Source organism: Toxotes jaculatrix, chromosome 4, assembly GCF_017976425.1.
Source record: "Toxotes jaculatrix isolate fToxJac2 chromosome 4, fToxJac2.pri, whole genome shotgun sequence".
In the NCBI taxonomy this organism is placed as follows: domain Eukaryota; kingdom Metazoa; phylum Chordata; class Actinopteri; family Toxotidae; genus Toxotes; species Toxotes jaculatrix.
Genome location: NC_054397.1, coordinates 510,358 through 527,500, shown reverse-complemented (window position 1 = coordinate 527,500; position 17,143 = coordinate 510,358). Strand labels below are relative to the sequence as shown.

At 48.2% G+C, this 17,143-nt stretch overlaps 2 protein-coding genes across 4 annotated transcripts in view; one reads left to right on the top strand and one right to left on the bottom strand.

Moving 5' to 3' along the window:
* LOC121180187 (sodium/calcium exchanger 1-like) overlaps positions 1–5,254 on the top strand; it is a 15,247-nt gene extending 9,993 nt beyond the window's left edge. For all 3 annotated transcript variants that reach the window (XM_041035386.1, XM_041035385.1, XM_041035387.1), the window contains 6 exons: positions 67–84; positions 1,381–1,449; positions 1,715–1,842; positions 2,643–2,742; positions 2,917–3,189; positions 3,814–5,254. In XM_041035386.1, coding sequence (XP_040891320.1) covers positions 67–84; positions 1,381–1,449; positions 1,715–1,842; positions 2,643–2,742; positions 2,917–3,189; positions 3,814–4,190 — 965 coding nt within the window. In that variant the 3' untranslated portion in view covers positions 4,191–5,254. The remainder of the gene's footprint in view (positions 1–66; positions 85–1,380; positions 1,450–1,714; positions 1,843–2,642; positions 2,743–2,916; positions 3,190–3,813) is intronic.
* A 469-nt stretch (positions 5,255–5,723) lies between these two features.
* Positions 5,724–16,970, bottom strand: LOC121180190 (phosphofurin acidic cluster sorting protein 1-like). The gene is made up of 24 exons (XM_041035393.1): positions 16,850–16,970; positions 14,372–14,459; positions 14,155–14,244; positions 13,896–14,021; positions 13,258–13,420; positions 12,699–12,790; positions 11,866–11,949; positions 11,702–11,761; positions 11,356–11,507; positions 10,917–11,010; positions 10,134–10,211; positions 9,932–10,020; positions 9,498–9,630; positions 9,317–9,421; positions 9,101–9,201; positions 8,862–9,016; positions 8,648–8,758; positions 8,154–8,256; positions 7,527–7,569; positions 7,241–7,286; positions 7,066–7,159; positions 6,783–6,982; positions 6,597–6,707; positions 5,724–6,030 (listed from the first exon to the last, which is right to left on the bottom strand). The coding sequence occupies exons 1-24, from the start codon at positions 16,903–16,905 to the stop codon at positions 5,918–5,920; spliced, it is 2,487 nt and encodes an 828-aa protein (XP_040891327.1). The 5' UTR covers positions 16,906–16,970; the 3' UTR covers positions 5,724–5,917.
* Between the last annotated feature and the right edge of the window lie 173 nt (positions 16,971–17,143).

The following is a 17,143-nucleotide window of genomic DNA, read 5'->3' as shown; positions in this document are numbered from 1 at the left end:
TTTTCTGGATTGTTCTCAGTCGAGAGCAGACTTTAACTTCCTGTTGTATTTTTTTTAATCTTTCAGGTGGATTCGTCAAAACAGGTAAGTGAGCTGTCCCTCTGCTCGCTCTGCGTCTGCTTTTAACGATGGAACTCTGAAAACTTACTGTTGGTCCTTTTCTGTGACTCTCAGACAAACAGCTGTGCGGTAAGACGCCTCTCAGTGGCTCAGGCGTTTGCTTTGTAAGTGTTCTGACACTTAAAGCAACGAAGTGTATGATAACAGAGATGCAGCTCTGTAACGTCACAGTCAGACCTCTCAGCTTCTGTTATCCCTCTGTGGAGACAGAGCGACCCCCCTCAGAGATCCACCTGTCCTGTCAGTGCAAACCTCCTGCACCATGAAGCCTCTCAGCCTTCAAACAGAATTCATTTCTACATCGGCTGAGCTGGAATCAGCTGAGCTGGATCCAGCTGAGCGTTGTGTGGTGGACGAGCGGTGAAACACCTGTCTGAGGCGCTGACTGTCGGCAGAGCTGAACCTAAAGATGACACCTGAGATATATTTAGACATAAATGAAATATCAGTGAGTCGTCTGTTCTGTTTTCATTAGATTTACTGAATCTGACTTGATCTCAATTTTAAGAAATTATGATGAAAAAAAATCAGTTCTGTCAACATCCAACGCAACGTCCCTGAAACGCTTCACCCAGACTTATCCCTGTTTCAATGTGGACATGTCTTCATGTCTCCTGCAGACAAGTCCACGTCAGCACTCTGGTAGCTTCATGGTTAAAGTGCACACCTGCAAATACTCTGCCCCAGTTTGTTAAATGAGAGCCTGTCTCTGACATTATGTCCAACCTGAGACATAATCCAGATGTGATGATCCAGATGATCATAGATGATCATAGTCCAGATGTGTGGACTCATCACTACGTAGCGAAGCTGCTGATGTTTTAACATCCCTCAGTGAGTCAGACAGATCCATTCACGCATTCAGCTAAACGTCCCTCTGCACCTGCACCTGCTCTCTCACCTCACCTCTCTCTCACCCCTGACCCTGTGTTGTGATTCACTGGACCTCTGACCTCCTCACTCGCTGAGGCTGATGGGAAATCATCCCCGTGTGAGGTCAGGCTGTATCAGAAGTCCTCCTGTGCTCGTTGATAGACTCCTTCCTGTGTCATGGGCTCTGTCCACGGGATCAGTGTAACACAGGGAGCGATTTCAGGCACAGCCCAGGCCTCACTGAGCATGCTCAGTTCGAGACACCCCTGCACACGCAGCAGCTCGTGTTGTCATAACGTCAGATTACACATGTTGAGGTGATTGGACGGAGGCTGTGACGCTGCAGGTGCTGGTTTCAGCAGAATCAGTTTCTGTTCACCTGTTCAGGCAGAGACGTCTACAGGAAGGTCCAGGGACGGGACCATCCCGCCCCCTCAGCCGTCATCAACATCACAGGTACAGCATACACTCCTCTGCCTGTTCACCCATCCATCAGTCTGTCCCATCTGTCCTTCATCTGTCCATCTGTGAGTAATCCATCCATCCATCCGTCTACTTGTTCTGTCCATATGTCTGTTCATTCCTGTGTCCATCCCTCCGTCCATTCATGTGTCCATCCATCCCTTTATCCTGGCTTCCATCCATCATTAAGGTGATTTTGATGTGTCCATTCATCCTCTCTCCCTCCCTCTCTCTCTCCCTCCCTCTCTCTCCCTCTTAGAGGAGGGGGTTGAGGAGGTTTTGACCAAGAAGGAAGAGGAGGAGAGGCGGATCGCGGAGATGGGCCGGCCGATGCTGGGCGAACACGTCAAACTGGAGGTCATCATCGAGGAGTCGTACGAGTTCAAGGTGGATTCAGCTTCTTTCCTTCTCATCATGATCAAAACAATAAAAAGAAACACAGACAATATTAGAGCAACAGTGTGATTAACACCATCAGTGGGTCAGAGGATGAACGTCCAGCTCCTCAGACAGACTAAGACACGAGTGGACAGGACAGGACAGGACAGCAGGTCTCCTGTCCTGACGTTAAACTGAGACGTTTTGGTGTAATCTTTAAGTTCTCAGTTTCCAGTCTTTGTGCTGTGTAAACGGTCTATGATCTTATTGACATGTTAACGACAGAGTTGCTCAGCAACCACTTCATCCTGCGTGGTGCAAATACTACAATACCCATGAACCTTTGAGGCAGTTGCTAATCAGCTGCAAATTCAAGACTCTTGGTTGTTGAAATTTTAAGTTCTACATAACAGAATATGAACGTCTGTGATTGGATGTTTCACAGTGAAATGCACCCTGGGAGTTGTAGTCGACCACAGGCTTCTTTTAGCTTTGAAGATTCAACAAGAGGTTCATGTTCATCCAGGTTAGGAAGACAGATCATAGAATCAGCAGCTGCACAGCTGGAAAACAGTCAGAATGAGAAATAAACACTGACTGTCTGATATTTACTAAGTCAAAATTTCTGTCATCTGCGGAATGTCATACAAGCTTTCAGATTGATCGTCTGAGGATCAAACTCACAGCTTGATTTGTAAAACAATCAGCAGGGATGTGATGAGTGTGATCTGACTCGTGTTGGTGCCTTTTAAAATGCTGTGGTTTGAACTTGGTGACTCGTGTGGTTCCCTGCACCTTCTGTCTTTCAGAACACCGTGGATAAACTCATCAAGAAGACCAACCTGGCTCTGCTGATCGGGACCAACAGCTGGAGGGAGCAGTTTGTGGAGGCCATCACAGTCAGCTCTGGTACAAACTCCACCTGTAGTTCTTGTAGTTCTGAAGGTAGCACGAACGACGGCAGGCGAAGGAGCAGCAGAGAAAACCAGCTCTGTTACTGAAACAAAAATAGGTTTGAAGTCTCTGCAGTTAAACCAACCAAGCTTTACACATCAATCAGTGCTGACTCTTCCTCCTCCTCAGGTGATGACGATGACGATGAAAGTGGCCAGGAGAAGCTGCCCTCCTGTTTTGACTACGTCATGCACTTCCTCACCGTCTTCTGGAAGCTTCTGTTTGCCTTCGTTCCCCCCACCGACTACTGGAACGGCTGGGCCTGCTTCGTCGTCTCCATCTCTGTGATCGGGCTCCTGACGGCAGTGATCGGTGACCTGGCGTCTCATTTTGGCTGCACCGTCGGCCTCAAAGACTCCGTCACTGCTGTGGTGTTTGTGGCTCTGGGCACCTCTGTTCCAGGTCTGACAAAAACCTGTCCCACACTCTGAACTACAAAACATTCAATGTGATTCATTTACAGTGAGTACAAATCAGAGCTGGCATTAATTCCCTGAACTGCAGTGACAGACAGATTTTCACTGTCGCAGTCAGTTGGCTTAGACTGGCTTCATCATTCAGTCTGAAGCAGGTTCCACTGCCTGGTTTATGGCAGGAGGAACCGGGGATCAAACCACCGACTTTACCTCCTGGGCCACAGACGCCTCAGTCGTACACTGAGTCGTACACTCAGCTTCAGCACAAACACTAAAACTAAAACTAAAAAAATCAAGATTTAAGCCCAAGCAGTTTCTTCCTGAGACACACGCTGTGTGGAACAGGATGTGGATTATTTTAAAGGTGTCCTGTGGCGTTTTCGTGTAAACGTTTGTTTACACTGTGCGTACCCCTGAAGTCTAACAGACATGACGAACCAGTTCTTACATGTTTGCAGTTCTAAACGTGCGTCAGTGGAACACATGAAACTCATGGCAGCACTGAAGCATATGAATGATTGACCACAGCTAACGAGGCTACACCAGTTCTGCCAGTGCAGTGGGTGAACTGGTTCCACAGCATCTCATCTCTACTTTCTCTCTCCCTCAGACACATTTGCCAGTAAGGTGGCCGCCATCCAGGACCAATACGCTGATGCCTCCATTGGCAATGTGACAGGAAGTAACGCTGTCAATGTCTTCCTGGGAATTGGCGTGGCCTGGTCCATCGCTGCCGTCTACCACTACTCCAAAGGCCAGGAGTTCAGGGTCGACCCGGGTACGCTGGCTTTCTCCGTCACACTCTTCACCATCTTCGCCTTTATCAGTATTGCTGTCCTCATCTACCGCCGGCGGCCTGAGATTGGTGGGGAGCTCGGCGGACCCCGGATCCCCAAAATCCTCACCACCTGTTTGTTCTTCAGCCTGTGGCTCATGTACATCGTCTTCTCCTCACTAGAAGCCTACTGCCACGTAAAGGGCTTCTAAGAGTTCTGCCTCTGACAAGTTCGAAGACGTTCTAACAGAACCAGTGAACAGTTCTGATGGATTTCCAAAGGCTCCAGTAGGTTCCTAGGTATTTGTAGTTATTTGTCTAAAGGTTTGGTAGATGTGTAAAGGTTATAAGGTTCCTGACAGTTGGTGGATTCCTTAAAGTTCTGATCTGATCTGACAGGTTTATAAACAGATACATGATCTGATGGACTCTGCAGCTCTGCAGTCTTTTCATCTTCTTTTTAGGTTTAACAGGTTGAAAACATCTTTGATGAGTCTGTAAAAATACAGAAGGATTCTACGGGTCCTTGATATATATTTCTAAAGGTTTCAATAGGTTCCTACATTCATACAGGTTCCTTTCATTTGTTATGTCTAAATTTTGAATGGACGTCTGATGGTTATAACAGCTTGTTGACTGTTGATGGATTTCTAAAGGTTCCAACAGGTTCCTGCATATTGTGACAGGTTCCTGTCACTAAGGGTTCGGATAAGCATGTAATAGTTCTGTTGGGTTCTGCTAGGTCCCTGCATATCCTACCTGCTTCTTATGTCTCTTATTAGTCAGTGGATTCCTAAAGGTTCTGATGGGCATGTAACAGTTGCCCGAATATTTTGACAAACATAATGATGAATATATGTTCTAACTGTGTAGTTCTTTTAGGTTCTTTAAAGGTCTAGCAGGTTCAAAACATCTTTGATGGGTCTCTAAAGATCCCTAAGGTTCCTGAAGGATTCTGCAGATTTTTGAAAGTCTGGATGGATCTCTAAAGATTCTTGGGACAACCTCAAATCTTGTGAACCTTCTTTTTGACTTTACTCTGGTGAGCAACGTAGTGGACTGTCTGAAAAACGAGACGCCGCTGCTGCAGCAGCCAGTTCAAATATCAGAGAAAATATAATTATGTGTATGTTTGTGTGTGAGTGTGTGTGCGCACGTGTAACCTCAATGAACACTGTGATGTGATTGGTTTTAAACAGCAGCTGTCTGCTCATTGGATGATATAAACACATGAGCTGTTGCTTATTACCTGAATACAGAATGCAGTGTCTTTCCTTCAAACATTAAAGTTCAGTGAGTCACAGTGAGTTTCGCTCTGGAATGTTTCGGAGTCTTTCGGAGTCTTTCAGAGAACAGAAAGACTCCGAAACATTCCAGAGTTTCGCTCTGGAATGTTTCGGAGTCTTTCTGTTCTCTGATTGGTCCACAGAGACAGGTCTCCGTCACACCGTACGTTTTCAGTGTGACTGATTTCCGTGAGTCCAACAGGAGCTCAGGGCTGAAGCTGAAGCCCAGCTCCACATCAGCCCGGCACGACGCCTCTGTAGGTACAAATACAACTAACAACAAATAATAAGAGCAATGAGGAAATCGTTTAATTCTCTAATCGCAGTGAACACACAGCTCCACATATTTTAAACCAGCTGTAAGAACTGAAAAATCCAGACCTGTGTCAAACCAAACTAACTCTGTTACTCCCTGTACAAATAACAATGGTTATTTATATTATCATTACTTTTGTCAGACAAACACACACACACAGGTGAAGCTGTGTACAGTACTTACAGTAATAAATATTCATTATCATTTAAATAATTAAAAAATAACTTACAGGTTACAAATATTTCTGTTCCAACATGATGTGAGTAAAAAAAAAGGCAAACAAGGTTTCTGCTCCTCTGCTGGTCCAAACCGTGGATCTGACCCAGGACGAGGAGGGTCACGGTTTGCTGTACCCGAACATCCCAACAGGAAAGTATTTGACGTGTGTTGGCCACTGAGCAGCCAGCTGGAAAAACTTCACATCGTTCCACTCCACTCCGTCTATGGACACTGAGAGAGAAAGACACCAGCTGAGACCTGCTGAGACCAGCTGAGACCAGCTGAGACCAGCTGAGACCAGCTGAGACCTGCTGAGACCAGCTGAGACCAGCTGAGACCTGCTGAGACCAGGTGAGACCTGCTGAGACCTGCTGAGACCAGCTGAGACCAGCTGAGACCAGCTGAGACCAGGTGAGACCAGCTGAGACCAGCTGAGACCAGCTGAGACCTGCTGAGACCTGCTGAGACCTGCTGACAGTGGGAGACTCCCTCTCCGTGTTTCAGAGCAGCTGAAACTGTCCTCTGATAAACCTTACAGTCAGTCCTGGTTCAGGTTTCCTTGGACCATCTCCTAGTTAAGCTGCTATAGGCTCAGACTGCTGGGGAACTTCCCATGATGCTCCTCTCTCCTCCTCTCCCTCTCTTTCTCGTTCACATCCATTAATCCATGTTACTGACTCAGCTTCCTCTCCCTCTCTCTCCTGTAGTCCTGTGTGTGCGTGCGTGTGTGTGTGTGTGTTTGTGTGTGTGTGTGTGTAGGTGTGTGTGTGTATGTGTGTGTGTGTGTGTGTGTGTACCTCTTAGTGTGTGTTGGTGTTTGGAGGTACAGATCAACCTGCTGATGCCTTCGATGACCTGACTCCTCGACTCCGCCTCCTTCTCCTTCATCTTCTTACTGAGGAACATGACTGACACACACACACACATTCATCATCATCATCCTTCTCCTCTTCCTCCTCCTCCTCCTCATGCCCCCCCCTCACCTTTCTTGTTCTTCTCTTTGGTCACCACCGTCATGCTCATCAGTTCTCCTCCGCTGATCCTCGACACCTGCAGACAGCGGAAGTTGCTCTTCAGCGTGTTCTTCATCCCCACCTCCTTCCTCCGCTCTCCTCCTCCTCCCCCTGCCCCCCCATGGCTGCTCCAGTAGTCCACCTGCAGGCCCATCACCTCCCCCGGACAGCTGGAGGAGACACAGGACGGAGGTTACTTGCTGACACAGTGACCGTCTCCATTTTGAAACAATAAGCTCTATACAGGAAGTACCTGGTGGAGGGGGAGGGAGGAGGTGTGGAGGTGGGGTTGATGGGTGCTCCTGACTGGGAGGGAGGAGATCCCAGTATGATGTCATCAGAGTCCACTGTGGAGACAGAAGCAGATAAAGTGAACACAGAGCTCAGAGCTGAGGGGGGAGGGGGGGTGACAGGTGAGTCAGGTCTACCTGAGGTGGACAGGAAGTTCTGCTCCACGATGCCGACCTTCACCAGCTGAGGACAGACACAGACACAGAGCTTCACTTTGGACGTAATGCTGCTTCGTTTCTGCAGGACTCTGCAGGGACAAACTCCACAAACCACGCCAGTCCGTGATCATGTGACCGTGGTCACGGTAACAGTCGGATTTTGTGGGACGTATGTAACACAATCACCACCATGTATCTACAGTATATGATGGAAGTATATGCAGCATTAGACGCAGCGGCGTTAGCAGCTGACAGCGTTTCTTACCCCGATAAAAGGAACAAACTTCTGGCAGGAGTCGTCGTCAGGGCTGCAGACAGAGACGGGAATCAGACAATCAGCAGTGGAACTGACAGAAACCATCTCTGTGGACGCGCGTCTCACCGCAGTTCCTCTAACGTCCACCAGATGCTGCTGTAACAGACTGTGAGCTGGGGTGAGCGTGTGCTCGGTGCAGCTCGGACTGAAACTCGCCGCCGTCAGACTGAGCATCAGCTCAGGTGTCAGGTGAAGAGAGGAAACACGAGGACGCTGAACCTTCCTCACATCAACACATCGAACAAACAACAAACAAACATCAAACTAACAACAAACAAACAACAAACTAACTAACATCAAACAAACAACAAACAAACTAACTAACTAACATCAAACTAACAACAAACAAACAAACATCAAACTAACAACAAACAAACAAACAAACTAACATCAAACTAACAACAAACAAACAAACAAACATCAAACTAACAACAAACAAACATCAAACTAACAACAGTCTGGTTTCATCAGTTCGACTGCAGCTCTTTGAGTCCCAGCAGCAGAGGAGGGACACACACTCTCGTTTATCTGCTGATTTTCTGCAGATCTGCTTCACAGTTAAAAACGTAAACGTACCTCTTGTGCTTGCAGGTGAGCATGGCCTCTGAGATCGGACACAGGTGAGAAACAGCAGCTCCGGTCAGGTACTGAGACACTCGGCCTGCTACACCCACAGGATCTGTCAACAGACACCAACCACATCTTTACAGAGGAAGGTGTGAACCGCTTTGATCACCTGTCAGCAGAGGCTCTGCAGCGTACACCGTAAAGTTTATATAGAATGGTCCATACGTCAGACACCAACGATGACATGTGTCCACCAGCAGGAGGCACTGTAACTGTAACTGACTCCCACACTGTACGTTACACATACAGAACGTCACATGCACGTGTTCCCTGAATTTAGCTGAATCTTGTGATTAAGGCCATTAAATGACCAAATATCTAAAACTCGTGAAAGTCAGATCTGCATGAAAACACACAGAATCTACAGACTCAGACTCTGATCTAAAGGAGGCACTAAAGGTCAAGGGTCAACAGCGTTTCCCTCCATTAGAGGACACAGGTACCGAGGGGAGGAGGCTCCAGACGTCCAAACAGCTCCCTCCAGCCAGAGTCCATGAACAGGCTGTTGAATTTACCATCCAGGGAGGCCAGGTACTTGGCCAGCGGGTGGGCTCCTGGTGAGGTGAAACACACGGTGCATCATGGGAAGGTTCATGACAAACTGGGTTATATGCCAAAAAATACAATGTGTTTTTTTGTATTGGAGAAAATGTGTACCAAGAGGGAGGACAAGGAAGCGGACGTAGTTCAGCCAATCAGGTGTCTTGCTGGCCAGCTGCTCAACAAAGCAGCAGAGGACGGTGCTGAGGTAGCTCTGATCTCCACCCACCGCCACCTTCACTGTGGGCGGCGTCTGGGAGTTACAGTTACAGCTGGAGAACACGAGGGAAGGCCGTGATGACATCAATCATTACTCAGCTGCTGACGAATAAAAGCACTGATCAGAGGATTCTTACAATCTCTGGATGCGGCTGATGATGGCGCTGAAGGCGGCCTGAACATCAGCGGCTGAGACGGTGCAGACGATCGGCTGATCGAAAAGAACCTCTGACAGATACTGAAGCGAGAGGAGGGGAGGAAACCATCAGTTTATTCTTCAGGAGACAGGAGGGACAGACAGACAGGCAGGCAGACGGAGACAGAGACAGAGACAGACGGACGGACAGACAGACCTGTCCCTGCCAGTCTGTGGTGTTGATCAGGATGATGGACTCAGGAATCTGATCATCAGAGAACAAGATGTGGTTCAGCTGATCCAAGACTGACTTCCTGGCAACCTGAGAAAACACACATCAGCACTTCAGCGTTTCCCTGAGCAGCACATGGTGACAGTGACAGGACAGTCTGTCTCACCTGTGGAGCAGGTATCCTGTAATCAGACGACGTCTCACTGTCGAAGCTGCTGGTTCTGTCTGTCCCTCGAGAGTTCTGTCTCTCTTTCATGGAGATGCTCCATGGGTGGCGAGACACCTGACTTCCTGTCTTACTGGAGCGAGAGCAGACAGACAGAATGATTATGAGCAGGTGTGTAATCGCTGTGGGGACAGAGGGACAGAGGGACAGAGGGTCCCCGTCCACAGTCATCAGATCCTCCACACAGAGCAGCAGCTGTTCAGACTGTTCTGATCACAACTTCATCATCTGGAAGAAAATTTGTTTTCACATGAAGATTTTTCAGTCTGTTAAACTGAGAAGAAGATTTAGAACTTTACATCGAGCTGTGAAAAAAAATGACTGAGTCACAGGTGAAGGGTCAGATGTGTGTGTGTGTGTGTGTGTGTGTGTACCTTGGTGACATGTGTGTTTGAGACTCAGTTTTACAAAGTTTGGCAGCTGGACCTGCATCTGTTCCCATGGCAACATCATCCTCAGCTTCCTGTGGGGAGAAGAAGAAAGTGCAGCAAAACCTTTGTGTGTGTGTGTGCTATCATTATAATTACTGTTATTATTAGTGTTTGTGCTGATAAACAGTCTCTGGTCCAGACTCACCCCGGGGTCGGCCTCCTCTGCCCTGGACTCCTCGGGACCTCGGGGCCCCTGAGCTCCAGGAGGCTGCAGCTCTGCCGCCTGATAAACAGCAAAAGAGAACAGTGACACAATCTGACCTGCAGGGGGCAGCAGAGCATACATCAGCTTCTGTGTAGACTTTGTCCTGAGGAACGCCAGAGGAAAGCTCGTGGTGTTACCTGAGTCAAAGGGTTGATCCCCTGTATGTTGGACTGTGGAGGACGTCTCTGTCTCCAGGCTCACTTTACACACCAAGTTATATTTTATCAGCCTCAGCTGTAGCTTAACCTGAACGCTAACATTAGCATTGAGCTAAAAGCTTGGCTCAGTCCACAGTCCCAGCAGTTACATGTTAACATACACTGATCAGGCATAACATTACGAGCACTGACAGGTGAAGTGAATAACACCACCTGTTAGTGGGCGGGATTTATCAGGCAGCAGGTGAACATTCTGAGCTAAACAACTAACTCGCTCGTTCCTTCTGTTGTGTTTTGGATGTTTGTGTAGATGCTGTGTTTGTTTTTCATCATAGGGTTTGTTTTGCTTCAGCCATGAGAGTGAAGGAGCGCTGAAGGAACGCTGAAGGAACGCTGAAGGAGCGCTGAAGGAACGCTGAAGGAACGCTGAAGGAGCGCTGAAGGAACGCTGAAGGAACGCTGAAGGTGACTGCTTCTCTACGTTTCTCTGTGGACACTGTGTCTTCTGTCAGTCGCTTCGTGTCAGTCCGAGTCTCGGAGCTGTCAGAGGATCAGATGTACTCACGGCTGCTGTGTGTTCTCTCTGCTGGCTCCTTGGACTGTGGAGACTCCCAATCTCAGTCTGAGAGCTCGACTGAGAAACCCCCTCGAAGAACGGCCTGTGGGAAGAAGTCACAGCACAGCGAGTCTACAACAACAGATCAAACCCGTCGGCAGGGAAACAGCGTTCGTGTCACATCAGACGCAGCCAACACTGACGGGCTCATCCTCAGTCTGAGCCACCGACTCAGATATGTTCATATGATCACCACCAAATACGTCTCTACGTTAATTCTATACTCACTATATACACACATGTACATTACTGCTCCAGCCAGTCACAGAGGTTGTTGTCTGGTAACGGTTTAAACCCACAGACCTTCACATGTTCTTTTCAGCATGAGAAGATGTAAATGTGGAAGTGTCGTGTTTCCGTGCAGCAGCTGCTTTGACCTCAGACTCACCTGAGTTTAGGTTTAGGTGTGCTCAGGATGCTGTCGTTGTCGTCCAGCTCGGGACCGCTGTCGCTCGGGTTGTAAACCTCCAGACTGTCATACAAGAGATCCAGGTCCTCCTCAGCCTCCTGACTCTGACCCACCGGGTCTGAGTCCAGAACCTGCAGGAAATTAGCAGATCAGCCAGTGGTGAGATGATAGGACAGTTTATTGTGCAGATCTGTCGGCTGGTTGTATGAGGCACCTGGAGATAACCTTTGTGTATATTGTTTTGTATTTCATGTATTTATATACAGCATATGGTTTCCATACAGTGTGAGATTCCCCTGAAGATGACGCAGTGTTGGGTACAAACCTCATCAGTTACTTTGAATCTCTTCAACAGAGCCACAAACTTCTGTTTGAAGTTCGGCTGCTGAACGACAGAAACAGAAACAGAGGAAAAGTTCGTACAGTTCTGTTCAGGACACGTGAGCCAGAAACACACAGTGGGACAGGTAAGCTCTGCGTGGTCCTCACCTGAGTCAGGGAGGCTGTTTGGATCATTTTCCTGTGAGACTTCTTCGTCTTTCCCTGAACATCATCGTCGTCGTCATACATGTCCTGAGAAACAAAAAGGAGGAAATGTCAGTTTGAGATAAAATCTGAGGAGATGGACACAGTAAGACTTCACCAGTTTAGCTTCTGGTCTGAAGGATCACAACAACTATTGTGAAATATTGTAAGACACAAGCATTCATGTTCCCCTCAGGCTGAATTATAACAGCTTTGGTTACACATATAGCATGATATGTGTGGCTAACGTTAGCATTTTAATTTGTCAAATACAAAATCCAACCAAATATAAGTGGTAAGTGTCAGACTAACATGCTAAAATGCTAACATTACAAACCAAATATTAGCATATAAACATGCTAACAAAGTTATGTTAAGATTGGAGATTGATGGCAAAATGACAATGCTAACATGCTAACGTTAACATTAGCATGAGCTCAAAGTCCAGCAGTCATTTCAGTTACATTTCTGAACATTATCAGTTTTAGCATTTGAGCAACATTAGCACATTGACATGCTAAATGACTATATGCTAAAATGCTGGACAATGACGTGCTAACTGCAGGGACTTTGGCCTGAAAAAAGGGTAGCCAAGCTTTTAGCTGAATGCTAGCATTAGCATTTAGCTCAAATTACAGCAGAGGCTGACAAAGTGAATAAATCTTTTGATTTTGATAACGTAACGTTACTCTGACACCCTCCTCAGGACAAGCTTCACGGGACGGCCTCAGCAGTCCACATGTGCACTGTGACACAGCTGTGTGTCAGCTGACCAAATCTGATGAGCAGTCAATCACCTGCGGCGGGCCTCCATCATCACTTCCTTCCTGTTCGGAGGAGAAGGTGTCGTCGTCGTCCTCCCAGTAGTTCTCCATGTCAGGAGAGCAATCTGTTCGAAGCACACAGTCTGATCAACGACCTGCGTCTTCACACAAACTGCACACACCCACAGTTCACACAGAAATCATCTGAATACACAACGTTATCGAGTTTGTTCAACAATCTGTAACGTCTTCATGGTCTTTTTGTGTCTCTTTGCAGTGGTTTGTGTGTTTTTAGTGTCACTCTGCAGCTGAAGGTGTAAAAACTGTATTTAAGTGGAGCTGAGATTTTGTGCAGCTTCTGTTGTTTATCTAAGTGTCGTGTTGTGAGGAGCACAGGGAGGGATGAGGTGATGAGGGGGTGAGGGGGTGAGGGGATGATCCAATAATCAGCTGAACAAAGAGGCTTTTTTATCTTAAATGTTACTGTTGAGGAGGACGATGTGTACTTTGGTTCCACCCAATCAGGAGCCAGTGTTTAATGAGCACCTGATGCTCTCAGACAGACAGAAGGTCAGATTCACTGTGCTCCTACCCGAGGCCTTGGTCTTGTTGCCATGGTGAGCGCTTGTGTCCTCCTGTTCAATTGGCTGGCTGGAGAGAGAGAGGACGCTCAGCTCCGCTGCACGCACCGAAGCATCCTTCAGGTTGCTATGGAGACCGAGGATGTGGGCTCCGTCAGTTGGATGCTGCATCACCTGGGACAGTATGCACACACACACACACACACACACACACACACACACACACACACAGGTGATGCTGTCAGCGTCTAAAGAAAATAAACCTTTCACATTCGAATGGCTCGTCTTGGCTGATTAAATGTCCAACTGAACTGGACGTGTCTCTGTTCAAATGCTTCACGTCTTTCAGATTTTCAGCAGCCAGGTGTAACGAGTAATGTAATGAGATAGTTTACTGCTGATTAAAGATATTCTTACGTTTCCCGGCAGAACGCAGCACACAGGCAATCATACACGACACTATCCGACTCATCAGGAGCCATCAGGAGCTCAGGGTCGTGGTGAAAGACATGTGGACATGAGGAGGTGGGGATGGAAACTCCAGACCAACCCTATGATTAATGGGCTACCTGTTCTACCTGCGGAATCACACCTGCTCAGCTAATAAAAGCATTTTACAGTGCTACCTGTCCTCCTATTGTGGTCGTACCTCGGCCATGTTGATGACTCCCACTGCGAGGGTTTTGTAGCCCAGGATGGTTCGGTTCTTGTACCTCTTCCTCCTCTGCAGCATCACGTGCAGATGGTTTGCATCTCGCTTCAGGAAATGAGGATACTAAAAGGCAAAGAAACACAACTTTCATTCTCTGGGGAGCAGGAACGTCCACCGCAAATATCATCCACTATGAACCAAACTGAAGGAAAAGAGTCGGATGGTTTTATTTTTATTGTTTTATAAACGTGTTAACCTGCAGTGAGAAGGTGAGCTCCAGGTCTGTTTCCATGAGGCCGTCTGGAGGAAGAAGATACTCGTTGGATCTCAAGGTTCGTTTAGAGCCCTGAGAGACGGACAGGAAGACAGATTCAGAACTGAGCTCTTTGTCCCATGTGCCCCCTCACCCACTCACCTCACCCCAAGGTTTCACAGGTGAACATCTGACAGATGTTTCTGCAGCTGTGTCTCACCTGGATTTTAACAGCGATGACAACAGAGCTGAGCTCTTTGTCCAGCTCCCTCAAAACCATCAGCTTCTTCAGAGTCAGACTGCACAACCTGGAGACGACACGTCAGGAAGGACACAGAATCATGTTAGACCTCGTGTCACCGGCGTCTGCAGAGGACTCTTTCATTTCCAGAATCGCATCAGGCAGAGAGATGGATGTATTTAATCCAGGTGAGTCCAACAGGAGCTGTAAATGTGAGACTGCTGACCTGGTCCTCTTGGGATCTCATTACACCAGGATCATGCAGGGACTCGTCCTCCACACAGCAGCTTCCTGTCAACACCGGTCTGGAGGAGCTAATACTGTTGACACCACTAATACCTGCTCACCTGCTCCTTGGCTCCCCTGACTCTGATCTAATTTCCTGTGGCGTGCAGAGAGAAAGCTGCTGCGTATGTTATCATGTTAACAGGCCGCTGACTGAGCTCACGCCTCAGTGAAGGAGCCTCGCAGCCAACAGGATCAGGATCAGGATGCAAAATGTATAATCATATAATACATACTGTACTACTGTAATACTGTCATTGATGGATTATTGGCACTTTGAGGTAGTAACAACCGTAGCTGTTAAAACCTGTAGAGGAGGAAAGATGAATAACATTCAGTCATTCATTCATTCATTCATTCATCCTGAAACAGATGTTGAAATGAACGGGCCACCACATCAGAACCATCACCAGCATCCAGTCCTTCTGCAGCTTTCACTGGCTCCCGTCAGTTTCTCGCTCTGCTGCCATCTTTGTCGTGAAGGCCAACAGGAGTCAACAGGACCATTTAAGAGGATTATTTCTGATTGGTCGAGTTCATTAACCCCCGCGTGGACACGCTGCTGCTAATCTGCCCAGAAAACGACAGGTGGAGGGATCAGAGAGAGAGAGAGCAGGAATCCTCACCGCTGTCATCTACCTCCAATACTGCTCTCATCTTTTTATCTCTGTTTGATTGGCTGCTGTAGTGTGACATAACTGCTGATGTCATAAGTTCACAGTTATCTCCGTGTGATGTGTCTCTGATCTTTGGTCCATTGTGAAGCTTCCGATCCAGGGTCAGTGGAATCAGGTCAAAGTCTTCCAGCTCTCTAAGCATTCTGGGAGATGAAGTTCTTTCAACGCTGCTTCGACCTTTTCATCCATGACACGGACAAAAGTTTTTACTGCCGAGCGAACAGAAGGTCGACAGGTGTGAACCCTGATCTGATCTTCATCATGTCACAGACAAACACAACGTGCTTCAGCTGAGAACGCACAAACTGTTATGATCTGCTGCAGCTTGTCAGCCAACATTCAGAGTGAACCCTTGGATTTAATAACTGGTGGAACCTCAGACCAGGTCTTCAGCATCTGTGTGATCTTAGACTGCCAGAGGACTTCCCATGATGCACCTCTCTCCTCCGTCTCCATCTGTTCTCATTCATATCCCATTAATACATGTCACTAACTCAGCTTCTTTTCTCTGCAGGTGTTTCTGCCTCCAGAGCTGCAGAGTCTGGGTCTGTGAGCGTAAACCACCTACTGGCCCATGATCCTGCTGCTCAACACGCACCGTGACTGTTATCATTCCATCTGCCTGCTGTGTTCTCTCTCTCTCACCCACCATGTGCCTGGTCCTGTTCAGGTGTGAGTCAGACGCCACAAGCACTTTTATCCAAACAGACTTTATCCAAATAAAATGCAAAGCCAGAGTTTCTCTTCCCTGTTTGAAAATAAAAAGCTGCGAAACATGTCAGTGGAAAAGTTTGTGGCTGATCCGGAGTGTGGTGTGATCGCTGTGTATGAGGCGACCGACGCAGTTTATAACCCGGGTACCCCTGAACGTCTCGTACGCAGGTTCTCAGGAGGTACTGAGCAGGTGGCTGTGCACGGAGAAGCTTCTGGTCCTCGCTCCCTTACTGCAGCACACGACACTCAGACTCAGATTGAAAAGAATGAAATGAGGCCAAGAGATTTCATCTACCTGGTCAGAGCTGTGAGCCCTGCAGCGCTGAGTTTAACAGTCCAGGGGATCATTAGCTGCTGATGAAGAATATAGGTCCAGGGGTCTGAGGGACCTGAGGGGCCCCTGGTCCACAGCCTGTTTGAAGTGACTGAAGGGACATTTCTCTCTGGCAAGTCAAGCAATCACAAAAAGACAGAAAAAGACCACAAACGTCTCCTGTGTACAATATGTGGGCGCCTTTTGCATGTCTGTGCCAGGGGCCCCATTGTCTCCTGATCCCTACATGATAGTGCTGTGGATGAGGAGTCAACCTGATCGGGATCTAATCTAAGACTGGATCTAAGATTACTACATAACACACACACACACACACACACACACACACACACACACACACACACACACAGTAATCTAATGTTATCATGGAGCTCAGTGACCCGGCAGAACCTTCGTCCTCTCACCGCCTTCAGGCTCTACTCTCCTGCCGAACACTAATCCTCTTACCTGGGCACGCAGCTCGGAGAGGACCGGTCGACCTCCCAGGTCGCAAACAGGTTCATCGGCACCGGGACGCGACCGCCTGGCTCTCCGGCAGCACCGGTCCCGGGCGCCACCGCGGGCTCCGAAGCCGCAGCCACCGGGGTCGGTGGGAAAACGCTCCCCCGGGCTCCCGCTCTGTCCGCTGCCACCGCCATCGTCTCCTGTCCGGGGCGGCGGGTTACTGCTGCTTCGCCCGGCTGCTGATCCTCCAGCCCGGCTGTGGGTGAGCGGGGCGGGGCGGGGCGGGGCTGGATGGGA